General features: G+C 51.1%; 1 protein-coding gene across 7 annotated transcripts; it reads right to left on the bottom strand.

Annotated features, from left to right (window-relative positions):
- Positions 1-1762: 1762 nt before the first annotated feature.
- On the bottom strand, positions 1763-7414 carry CITED1 (Cbp/p300 interacting transactivator with Glu/Asp rich carboxy-terminal domain 1). 7 transcript variants are annotated; one of them, XM_073227761.1, is made up of 5 exons: positions 6463-6813; positions 6104-6345; positions 5814-5927; positions 2942-3066; positions 1763-2360 (listed from the first exon to the last, which is right to left on the bottom strand). In XM_073227761.1, exons 3-5 carry the CDS (start codon positions 5815-5817, stop codon positions 1839-1841), a joined length of 651 nt encoding a protein of 216 aa, XP_073083862.1. In that variant the 5' UTR covers positions 5818-5927; positions 6104-6345; positions 6463-6813; the 3' UTR covers positions 1763-1838. The 7 variants fall into 7 exon arrangements, with proteins under 7 accessions (XP_073083862.1, XP_017518194.1, XP_017518192.1 ...); XM_017662705.3 differs by lacking the exons at positions 5814-5927; positions 6104-6345; positions 6463-6813 and adding an exon at positions 6994-7414; XM_017662703.3 differs by lacking the exons at positions 5814-5927; positions 6104-6345; positions 6463-6813 and adding an exon at positions 6829-6921.
- Between the last annotated feature and the right edge of the window lie 4593 nt (positions 7415-12007).

The raw sequence follows: 12007 nt of genomic DNA on the forward strand, positions 1-12007 counted from the left end.
CACAGGGCTGGTGGTTCTGTTCTAAGGGCCACTCCAAGAGAGAATAAAAGCACACTCCCCGTTTGGCCCAGAAGGCCCTTGTGTGCTCTGTCTCTTGCAACCTTCTTCCACAGCACCTCCTCCCAAACCCCCCACCAGCCCTATGACCTTGCCTGCTGCACATCTGTTTTTTAGCCACTGCAGCTCCTTTCAGGAACCTGCACCTGCATAACAGCCGCTCTCCCCACTCGTTTTTTCCTGGGTTGACTCCAGCCTTCTTCTAAAACCCACTTGTTTCTATGAGTAGATATGTCTGTGTGTAAAGGTAGAGCAAGGCCAGTGAAGATATGCCAGAGATAAACAGTTGCTACCTCTGTGGAGGGTGAGAGGCAATCAGGGTTGAGGGAGTGTTGGTCAAAATGTACTTTCGCCTTATCTGTAAAGTTTCTGCTTTTCACAAGGAGATTATATCATGTACTTATTACTTGTGAGATATAAAAACACAAAGGAACCAGTTTAATACCAGCAAGCCTTCCTCAGACTTCCCAGGCAGATGGAGCTGTTTATTTTTCTGGGTTCGAATAGTACCTTCCCCCTGTGTTAAAGGAAATGCTGTTTTATTGTGATTTCTTGGTGCCTTCTAGATGGGGCACCCTGTCAAAGGTACAAACTGTACCTAATTCATGCTCCCAGTGCCTAGCAAGTGTCAGGGAGTGCTGAATCCAATACCTTCCCTCTGCCAGGGGCACCTTTGAATGTGCTTGTTATGGGACAGACCTAATGCTAGTCCTGAGAAGCTAATTCGTTTTCACAATATCCAAGGAAGAATGCCTCTGGGAATCTGAAATGTGGGCAGAGGAGTCTCCAGGCTCTTGGGTTGTGTCAACAAAAGGATGAGGCTGGATTGTCCTCCACTCCTGGGGCCAGGATCCAGTTCAGTGCCACTCTTGTGTCATCTGGCATGCTTCTGAAGCCACTGCCTCCTGGGCAGGTAATCTAAGGGCAAGGGCTGCTATATCCCCGAATGATAAACTTGCCAAGCCCAGCCCTGATCTGTATCTCTAAGATGGAGATGCCAGTTCAAAGAAATAGGCTGTCCCCATACCAGGTGGGCCAGGAAGGCTGGAGTTAGGGGACACTTAAGAGGAGCTCAGAGCATCCTAGGCTTAAAGGGGAGGATTGAGCAAAACTGTCTGAGGGACTTGAAAAGGCACATACAATCCTGGTTTAATGGTGGGAGTCTGTAGCTTGGCAATTTTCCAAGCAAATCTGAGCTCCCAGGTCATAGTAGTAGTCTTAAGTCCCATCTATTGCCCATAGGCAAAAGGGCAAAGGGGTGGTTTTGATGGGTCAGTTGGACTGGGACTAGAGAATGGGTGTGAGTGGCTTTTAGAGTTGGAGCAGTGTGTGCCGTGGGGCCAGGGCAACCCTTTAGACCTGGATGTGCAAGTGATGAGGAGGCTGCAGAAGGGTCTGGATCAGTGTTTCTCTCAAGAATGCCCCCAACCAGCCTCTGTATTCAACCTTGCATAGGACGGTGTTCCTGGGGCCTTAGGGCTATGAGGCTAGGTACCTGGGCTCCTGAAGAGATAAGGGCAGTGGCAGTGGCAGTAGGAATGCAGTGAGCAATACTCCTCAGCCCTCCCCTTACATCCCATGCCAGCCAGCTCCCTCCCAGCTGTCCACCCACAGCCGTACCGTAGGCCTCAGAATTACTAAAAGGATATTATACTATGCCACACACCTTCAAACCTCAGTGAAGAGTGCTTCCAATTGGCCCATCTCTTTGTAAGTAACCTTTATTTTTATTTACAACAGAATTGGTGGCTTTATTCCTCCATCTTTAGGGACAGCTGGCATCAGCAGCTAGATGGAAAGTCCGCAGTGAAGTCAAACTCATTCTGCCCCAGCCACAGCTCCGGAAGCTCATTGGCTCGGTCCAGTCCTAGTTCCACCACCAGCGACATCAGCACTTCCTCATCGACCGGGTCCGAATCAATGATAGCAGGGCTCTGGGCACCGGTAGAAGGAGGCAGTGGCCCCACCCCTCCTGCCTGTGCCTCAAAGCCCCAGTTTTGCAGGGGCCCTGCCTCCCCAGTTTGGCCTGGAGTGGTGGCAGACATCCCATGATACTGGCTATTAAGTTTCTGCAGCTGCATACTGGCCAGCAGGTGAGGGGTGGGGTGCAGGTTGAAGGGAGGGGGTTTAGTGGGAGGGGTGGGAGAGCTTATTGGAGACGGAGAGTCTGAGGAACTAGTGGGAGCCCCACTGGCCTTGGTTCCATTTGGGGCTACCCCAGGGTAGTGCAGAATGGCCACTGCTTTGCGATCTTTCATCCCCAGGTTAGGGTAGGCCAGAGAGCTCATCTCTTGGCTGGCATCCTAAGAGACAGAGAAAGGCACAGCATAGTTGTCTTGCTCCTGGCTTGTCCCTCAGCATTCATCAGGCCCAGAAAGCTCCTCTATGTACTTCATCTGGGGCCAGTAGTGGGGAGGCAGCAAAAAGGCCCCCTGGGAGTTAGGTTCCCAGCTCAAGGATCCCAGCTCCCTTTTGCTACCATGGTTCTGAACACTGAGCTCAGACCCAAGTCCTTGTGCTGGGCCCCTACCATCCTAAATGGGTTCCCTGTTTTCATCCCTACCTCACCCCCATCCCTGCCTTCCTTTCACTTCACCATTCAGACAAGGGCATCTCATTCTCAGCCTGACTTCGTTCTTTTCAATGGAGGGTCTTCTGGCAATTTCTCTTCTCTACTTCCAACCCCACCATCTTTCAACATCCCTAGTGGGATTGATTTGCCCACATTTAGGCAGAAGCTACTCTCATTCTCCCCATAGAAAGCTCTGCTGTCTCCTCTCTGCTCAGGGACACCAGACACCACCCTGAGGGCCTACCACATGGCCCCACACGGGTTTGTCTTTCTGTGCTTCAGTGTCTCCATCTGTAAAATGGCAAAAGTTACCTCCTTCACAGGTGAGGTGCCACCCTTGACATCAAGTGCAGGCCTCGACATAGTTGGCATTTCAGAGCCTTGGCAGAAGTTGGGTAAATTGGTGGGAGGTGATGCTGCCAGCTGGAGCTGTTGTGCTGTACATGAAGGAGAAGAGGTAACAAGAGCAAAGGCTTCATTGATGGAGAAAGACTAGCAAAGCCCGAAGCAGGGCAGCTCCACACAGCTACAAGGCAAGTATGGTGATGGGGTTAGACCCAAGACCAGAGACCACCTTCACAAAGGGAGGAGATCAAGCTAGAACATGTGCCTGAGGCAGGAAAGGCACTTGATTCAGGCAGGTGCTGTCTAGGCAGCCAGCTATCCACATCACCACAAAGGGACACATGTGACTGTTTCCTCATACAAGTGATTTTAGAGCCCCAAATGTGTTGGGGGGGAGGGGGGGAGGCAGGGCACTGTTCCTGATACTGAGGGCAGGAATGTCTCTGAGTAAGTAGCACACTGTCTCAATGGGCCACTGGCATCTGGGCTGGAGAGCTGGGACCTCCATGGGACTCGGAGGAAGGAGTCAGGGCAAGGAAGACCTAGAAAGCCAGAGCCTTCAGCCCAGGGAGGGAATAAATCCCCAGAGCAATTGTCACGGGGCTCCAAAGCCCTGCCCTGGGCATGGGTGTGAGAGAAGCCGGGGTGATCAGAGTGGTCTGGGGACTCTGAGGCAGCCAGAGAGCAGCTAGGAATGTCTCAGATTCCTCCATGCCTCAAGCCTCCTGCAAGACAGCTCTAGCAGCACTGGGCTTTTCCAGTAGCCCAGCCACCCCAGTCTGTAGTGACAAGTGAGAATAATTCTCCTTGGAGGAAAACTGAGGCACAGAGCTTCAGCAGCTTTCACATCACATCAGTCAACAGTGGTTCTGGAAGCAGGATCTAGCACTCCTATGTCCACATGCCTCACCTGACCACTGGCCAAGTCATCATACCTGAAATTATTCAAATGCCTCCTGAAGAAATGATTCCCTAGCTCAAGTGCCAAAGGATAAGGGGAGGAGGGGAAAGGAATACCCCCACCCCACCGCCAAACCAGGAAATTAAAAAAAAATATCTGAAGACTATCAAGTCAGTTTCCTAGGAGCTTTTTTTTTAAAGCCCCATGTATTCTAGCTTTCATAATGAATTAAGAGATGTTTAATTTTATCTTTACATATACTCCTTGGCTCAAAGAATCTTCAGGACCTTAAAAGAGTCTCTAATCTTTTCAAAAAGGCAAGAATTTTCTACTACATCTCCTTCTGCCTGTGGTCATTGAGAATCTGAACAGACACTTCCAGAAAGCAGCCACTTACTACCTCCCTATATCATTTCTGCACCACTTACTTGTTGGGGAGGGAGGTCAGAAAATAAAGAAAGGAAGAAAGTGAGGAAAAAAAGAAAACATGATTTAAAAAATCAGTTGCTGTGTTTGTCACCACTGCTTGATTGGAGCCCTGTTTCATCTCTGAGGCAACCCGAGAATATTTCAAGCCGGTGATCACAAGACAAGGAGTCTAATCCATGTCGTCTTTAAGAGCCCGGCACCTTTTCATGTCCTAAGAAAAACGTCTGGGTGGCCCTGCCCCTTTTTTCCTGTTCCTATCCAGCCTTCCTTCTATATGTCCCCTGATACCCGAACGTACAAAAGAAAAAACAATAGCAGCAACACAATAATAAAAAGAAACAGAAAGAGGAGGGAAAAAAAGAAATAGAAAAAATGAGAGAATGGGAAAAACTCTCTCTGTTCTGGTATCAGTTCCTGGGGAGGATCATTTCCTCATGTCTCCCCTTTCAGGTTAGGAGCTCCTCTAGGCGGGACCCCGTTCCCATTCAGGTCCATGGCCTCCCATCTCCGCCCCTGACCCCCGGCCCGGGTCTGTGCTCCGCAGGCGCTCAGTAAGTGTTGCTGAATCCGTCTGAAGAGGCAATCGCGTTTCGATCGGAATCCCTGTCCCTGCTTCCCCAATTTGCTGTCCCCAGTCTGCCATCCAGCCTATTCCAAGGTAAAACTTGGCAGCGCGGAAACGTCCCAGCCGGGCTGACCACTGAGAAACGGCTGCGAGAGGCGGCTGGGCACGCAGAGCAACAAGTGCCGCCTCGCCCACTGGTGCCTCGCGGACCCCGGCCACCAGTTTCCGGTCCTGTCGCCCGTCCTTCGCTACAGACCTTCCCCTGGGCCGGCAGCCCCCTCCTGCTTAGATGGGGGTGGGGACGAGAGAGGAAGAAGAGAGAAGGGAGAGGCAGGTAGGGGGCCGCGTCTTTGACCTGTTGGGGGACCAAAAGTTAAAATGGCACCAACCGGATGGTTCCAACTCGATTGCTATTTTCTCACTCAGAGGGAGAAATTTAAAAATCCAAACAGTACTGCAGCTTGGCTTGGACGCGCTCTAACCAGACCAGTCAGTTTCGCCACCTGAAAACTAAAGGCCCGTTGTTTGCGGATAGCTCGGCCGCCCTCCTCGCCGCAGCCCAGGTGGAGGCGCCGGAGCTGGGGCGGCCGAGAGCATCCCTGCATGGTGGGCGCGAGCACCCAGGCGACCACAGGGCCCCAAGCGTCCGCTCCCGCAAATGCTGTACGAGGCACCTTTCGTAGAGACACGACAGACAGGCGGGTTGGGGCTCAGGGTCTCGGCCACAGAGGCGAGTTTGGGGCCCTGTTGTGTTTCCGCGCGCGGGGGCGCACTCGGGCGCCGGCGGCGGCCACTTCCGCGCCTCACCAACACTTACTGAGCGCTCGCTGAGTATTCGACGCGGCCGCAGGCTGAGCCTACCCCCTAGCCAAGCCGCCCATGGTCACTGCAATAACCCCGCTGCCGGCAGAGCGAGAAAGGCTAGGAGAGGTTCGGTAACTTGCCCATGGTCACAGCGCTACAAAGTGGCGGAGCCGGAGTTCGCAGCCAGGTCTGTGTGCCTCCAAGTCCCGCTCTCTGCGAGTCAGGGGCTCCGTGCGCGGCCGGGCCTCGCCGCCCTGGTTTATAGGGAGAGGGGTGTGTGCATGGGTGTGCGGGTGTGCGTGGGGTGGGGGTAAGAGCAGAGGTCGGCTGGGTAGTAGAGGCAAGTTGCCCAAATTCGCTAACTTCCATCCCGCAAATCCGCCGAACTCGGCCCGAAAAGCCCCTCTTGCCTCCGGCCCCCGAAGGAAACCTGAGCTTTGTGTAGCCCTGGAGCCAGAGGGTCCAGATGCGGTGTGGGCGATCAGCAAAGTCGGTGGCCACCAAGCTGGAGAAAGCGCGGGCGCGGGGAAAAAAGGTGCTGCTGTCTCCCAAGGAGAAGCGGACGCTTGGCCTGGCTGGCCCGCAGGCGGACGCGCTGGCGAGCGAAGCGACTCGCTGGCTGGAGGGCTGGCGGGTGGGCAGGCGGGGGCGCCTCCGCCCCCAGCCGAGCAGCTTTCAAACAGAAAACAAGTCCTTCGAAGCCCCCCGCCGCCTGCTCCCCACACCCGCTCCTCTGGAGTCCACGGCCCCGCAGCCCCGTCCAGCGTCCTGCCCGGCGGCCTGGCTTACCTCCACGAAGCCGCCTACCCTGGAGAGAGGGAATCGCGGAGCCGGGTGAAGCCGCGGGCGAAGCGGCGGAGCCCCCGGTCCCTGGCACGCACACCGCCACCACCGCCGCGAGCTGGTCGCGCTCCGTGCCCCCCTACCCCGGGGCGCCTGGGTAAAACCCGCACCGCCGCGCCGCCGCCGCACCGCACCGTGCCGCGCCAAACAGCCCCGGCTCGCGCCCGTTCCCGCCTGCCCGCCCGACCGCCCGCAGCTACGGCGTCTGACTCCGGGGCGGTGGCGGTAGTGGCCACCGCGCTCCCTTCCCGGGGCTGGCGACCCGGCTGTCAAGCCCCCACTGCCGCCCGGAGAGCCCTGACGCACACGCACACAGCAGCAGGCTGGCCTCGGCTGGGAATCCCAGGAAGGACAGACCCTTTTCCCCTTTTTTTCTCTCCCCCTAATTTCCACGTCTTTATAACCGGCTTAGGGCATTATTAGCACATGTCCTGGCTCGTGAGCGAGTTGGTGGCAAAATCTGAACTGGATACTCACCGAGGGCCAGAGCGAGTGGTGTGCCTTCCTCAGGCCTCTTCCTCTTCGCGGGGAATGACCCCTCGCAGGCGGACTGCGGGCGGGCACCCGGGCGGAGCGAGCCTCCTTTCGGCAGCTCAGCGGTGACCCTTTTGCAGCTCTGCCGCCGGGAGCATTTTATAGCGTGGCCCTTTAAAGGCGCTCGAGCTGGTGTAGTCACCGCGGATCGTGTGAAAGCGAAGGGCCGGCTGGGGAACGGAGTCAGAGAGGCCCCGCGGGTCCGGGAGCACCGGGGACTGGCCACAGCTCCCGGCGGGAGCTGGGTGGGCGCTGGCGTGCCCAGGCAGTGAGCACCCTGAGCCGTGAGCAGGCCGACGCCTGCGCTTCTAAAGCTGGCGGGGGCCCGGGCCCGGGACGCGCTCTCTCCCCACCGCCCTGCATGGACTTGCCCAATAAATTCCACTTAGTAATTTCGCTGAGGCGAGGGAGAACTGTTAATGTCTGTTTTCTGACCTAAATATAGCGGGTGGCCAGAGCGGGCTTCAGAGGGTTGGGGGGAGAACTACAGGCTGAGAGAATGACCCAGAGGAGGGGGACGAAGACGGGACGCGGTCCGCGGGGCATAGTTCGGGTTTTCTGCAGGGCTCTCTCCGAGCCTGTCTGTCCCCTTTGGGCTGCACCATCTCCCTTGTTGAAAGGCCGAGGCTGGGGGCGTTCCTTTCCCCTTAAAAGTCGCTGGATTCTGGGCAGAGATTTATGGAGGGCCGATCTGGCGGTTGTGGCTTCCCTCGAACACCTGAGCCAGGTTGGGTTCGAGGGATTCTCTCTTGTGGTCATCCAGGGCGGAAGGAGGCTGGCGGGATGCGATGCAGAGATCTGTTGTCCTCCCGGACGGCGGGGCCAGGTGCAGCTCACTAGACAAGCTGAAAAGCCACGAACCGGCAGCAGGGAACAAAGAGCGTACTCCAGCACTCGCGGATTCCTCCTACGTTCCCATCGTGCCAGGTTATCTTACTAAGATTATATAATCATTCCCATCTAGCAAGGATAGCATTTTGCATCTGGAGCACATCTTCCTCAGGTTGGGACACTATTTTACAAACCTTTATGGGAAAGAGGTCCGTGTCTTCATCTTGGTTCGAGTTCCTTGTGGCCAACAAACTCCCATCTCACCTCTTACAGGAAGGCCATCAGGATTATCTCTTTACCAAACTCCCTTTTTTGGCCCCTGAAGCAACAACTACTCAGTTTACACTGTTTATAAAACATTCTCTTTATAAAGAGTCCTGATGTTAAGGAAAACAGTGGGGGAGGGAATGTCATGAAGTCATTTTCACTATGTATGTGTTCTGACTTCTTCATTGGATTTGAAACCTAAGAGTCTTCCCTCCCTCCCTCTCCCCTCCCCTTCCTTTAATTTCCTTTCTTCTTCTTCTTCTTCTTCTTCTTCTTCTTCTTCTTCTTCTTCTTCTTCTTCTTTTTTTTTAAGTATCCCCACGTGCCCTGCATTTTGTTCTTCTAACAAAGTTCTGTTTGTTGACGGACTGACCGGCTTACTGACGTAAAGATGCTGTGCAGAGGGACTGATCAAGGCCCTTCCTTGACACCTGGAGGAAGCCGGGGCGAATGCTCTGGACGTCATGTAAACCCATTGCCCAACCCCTAAAGCTGCCTTGTCCGTCTCCATTGCCTCCCCTCACTCTGTCCCAACACAAACTCCAGTAATGACCACACCTCACACATCATCGCTGCGTTTTCTCACTTTGCCCAAAGATTGTGGGTCGTGCCCCGTTTCCCTGATAAAAAGTGAGACCTGTCAGGACCCTAAAATGCTACAGAGTTTGCATGTGAAAAACCAAACATCTTTGGTTTGCATGTGAAACACCAAACATTTTGGTGTTTGCCTGAAGTGAACGACCCTAGGCTTTATAACTGTAAGTTGCTAATTTGGACCTCCGACCTACCCTCCCCCTCCGAGTCCCCCGCTGCGGAGCCGCTCTAGAAACGGCGGCTGCTGCTGTGCTGCAGGCTCCGGATCCGGGAGGCGGCGGATCCGCCCTCCATCTATTGGATGGTTCCCAGGCCAATTGTTAGAAAGAGGCATATGTTCTTCTCTGCTTCTGGAGTGTCTCCGGAGCAGTTGCTCAACAGCCAGCCCCCTCCCCCATCCGGACCATTGAAGGGCAGAAAAAGGAGTGCCCTCCGCCACATTTCTCTGTGCCCACATGCCAGAAAGGGTCTCGCACTGGTAGTTTCCTGTCATCTTCACGGTCTACCTCCTGGGGAGCAGGAAAGTGAGGGGCTTCAAGCATTCAGCTTTGGAGCACAAAAGCCATCTCTTTCCTTTTGAGGGAGATGGGAGAGGTTAGCAAAGAGGCAGGGAGAGAGCAAAGGAGACATTTGCATTTTTCTGCAAATATGCTCTGGATCACAGACTTCTCATTAGGCTATAGCCCAGCTCAGAGCTCTCCGCTGAACTCTTATCTCCAACTTGGCAACTAGACCAGGAGCTCCACAGGAAAGGAGAGGACAGAGATGGTCACACAGCAAGAACCTTCTATGCACCAGAATTGGGCCTGGCATGTTCCCAACCATCATGTCATTTAATTCCCACGACAGTCCTGTGAGGTAGGGTTTACCAAAGGTGACATGAAGTCCCAGAGATTTGCCCACGTGCACACAGCCAGGAGGCCAGATGTTGGAATCCAGTCAGGCTGACTGTAGAGTCCTTACTCTCACCCCTTCAACTTGCTGCCTGGGACCGTGCGGAGATCCTCTAGACTGGTGGTCAAGAGTACAGGTTCAGAGGTCAGTCCACTTGAGTTTAAATTCCTACTCTGCTACTAGCTTTATAATCGTAGGCTAAGTGGCTTCATTCTTTGGGCCTCGGTTTTCCCATTTGTTAAATGGGGATAGTAATGGTAGCAACTCTGGGGGTCGTTGCAAGGATCAGAAGGAAAAGCTTAGCCTGGTTGGTGCCTGCTGTGTAGTAAGAGGTCAATAATGCTGTTATTGTGCCTTTTGGTTCTTTTCCTTCAGCTTTGGAGCACAAAAGCCATCCCTTTACTTTTGAGGGAGATGGCTTGCCTTGCCTTAGCTCACAGACTTCGGGTTCAAGAACACTTGCCAAGACTGATTACTTTAAAAAACCAGGTTGAGAGGGGATGAAGGAGGTAGGTCTATAAACTCAGGAAGGGGGCAGATAGGAAAATGCAGATTTATTCTCAAAATTCCATCTTCCTGAACCAAGGGCTGCCTTAGCCATATGACAGGAGTAAATTAGGGACCAATAAAAGATGGTCACTTTTTACAGGAAATCCCATAAACATACAGAGTGGTCTCCAGAAACATAGACAATATGTGTGTAGAAAAGTTAAAAAGCACAAGTCTTTGTTCAAGAATGTTTGGAGCAGAATTTTTCATAATACTGAGAAATGGAAAGCAATCTAAATGTCCATTTAAGGGAGTATCCTTTGGTACCTTGACACTAAAATAAATAAATAAATAAAATCCTGATTTCAAAACCTCTTTTATTCATGGGAAAATGCTCACAACAAAATACTTCAAAAAATGCTGGGTACAAAGTTGCATATATATGATGCCAAGTCGCAAAGGGCAGGAAGAGTAGAAAATGAAATACTTTGTTTCTAGCCATGTATGACTATAAGGAAGCAGTTAGTCAAACCAATAATAGTATTGGTAGGGTGGTAGAACCATGAGTGATTTTTGTTTCTCTTTTCTCCATGTTATGCAATATCATTATATTATTATTATAAATTAAATGTAACTTCATAGTTAATGAACTGCATAAGCAGTATGCTCCCACTTCTGTTAAAATTATATGTGTATAGAAAAAATTTTGGAAGTAAATACACCTAAATGTTCACAGAGATTATAATGGAGTAGTGGGATTACGGGCGGTATTTTTCTTTATTATTTGTGATATGGTTATATTGATTTCTTACAATTAAAACATTCATAATTTGAAAAATTCATAATGAGAATAATCCCATGTGTATTAAAGTATGTACGTAAGTTGAAAAAAATGGAAAGGAAATATATTAAAATATTAACAGTTTTTATACTAGGTGGTAAAGGATTATGGGTAATTTCCCCTCTTGATTTTTCTGCAGTATGATTTTCTTACTTTTATAATTAAAATAACATACCGGCAAATGGCACATACAATAGAATTCTACTTTGGATAAAAAATATATGTATGTGCATAGAATAAATAATAAACTTCTCCAAAATGTGATTATCTTTGGGTGGTGGGGTTATCGGTGACTTCTGTTTTCTTCTTTATACATGATTTTCTCATTTTACAAATTTGCTAGATACCATGTATTATTATTATTACTTTTTATTTTGGTATAATTAATCTACAATTGCATAAGGAACATTATGTTTACTAGACTCCCACCATCACCAAGTCACCCACACAAACCCCATTACAGTCACTGTCCATCAGCGTAGTAAGATGCTGTAGAATCACTACTTTTCTTCTCTGTGTTGCAGTTCTCCCCATGATCCCCTCCACATTATGCATGCTATTTGTAATGCCCCCTTTCTTTTTTTCCCCCCTTATCCCTCCCTTCCCAGCCATCCTCCCCAGTCTCTTTCCCTTTGGTAACTGTTAGTCCATTCTTGGGCTCTGTGTTTTTGCTGTTGTTTTGTTCCTTCAGTTTTTTCTTTGTTCTTATATTCCACATATGAGTGAAATTATTTGGTATTTGTCTTTCTCTGCCTGGCTTATTTCACTGAGCATAATACCCTCTAGCTCTATCCATGTTGTTGCAAATGGTACAATTTGTTTTCTTTTCTATGGCTGAATAATATTCCATTGTGTATATGTACCACCTCTTCTTTATCCATTCATCTACTGATGGGCACTTAGGTTGCTTCCATTTCTTGGCTATTGTAAATAGTGCTGCAATAAACAAAAGGGTCCATATGTCTTTTTCAAACTGGGCTGCTGCATTCTTAGGGTAAATTCCTAGAAGTGGAATTCCTGGGTCAAATGGTATTTCTATTT

The sequence above is a fragment of the Manis javanica genome, chromosome X, assembly GCF_040802235.1.
Source record: "Manis javanica isolate MJ-LG chromosome X, MJ_LKY, whole genome shotgun sequence".
In the NCBI taxonomy this organism is placed as follows: domain Eukaryota; kingdom Metazoa; phylum Chordata; class Mammalia; order Pholidota; family Manidae; genus Manis; species Manis javanica.

Coding starts and splice junctions, on each gene's coding strand:
- CITED1 (XM_073227760.1), bottom strand. CDS start 6,042: ATGGAAGTTAGCGAATTTGGGCAACTTGCCTCTACTACCCAGCCGACC. Junction 3,067..5,813: donor TTGTAGCGCTGTGACCATGG/GCAAGTTACCGA, acceptor CTTCATGTACAG/CACAACAGCTCCAGCTGGCA. Junction 2,361..2,941: donor GCACCTCACCTGTGAAGGAG/GTAACTTTTGCC, acceptor TCTGTCTCTTAG/GATGCCAGCCAAGAGATGAG.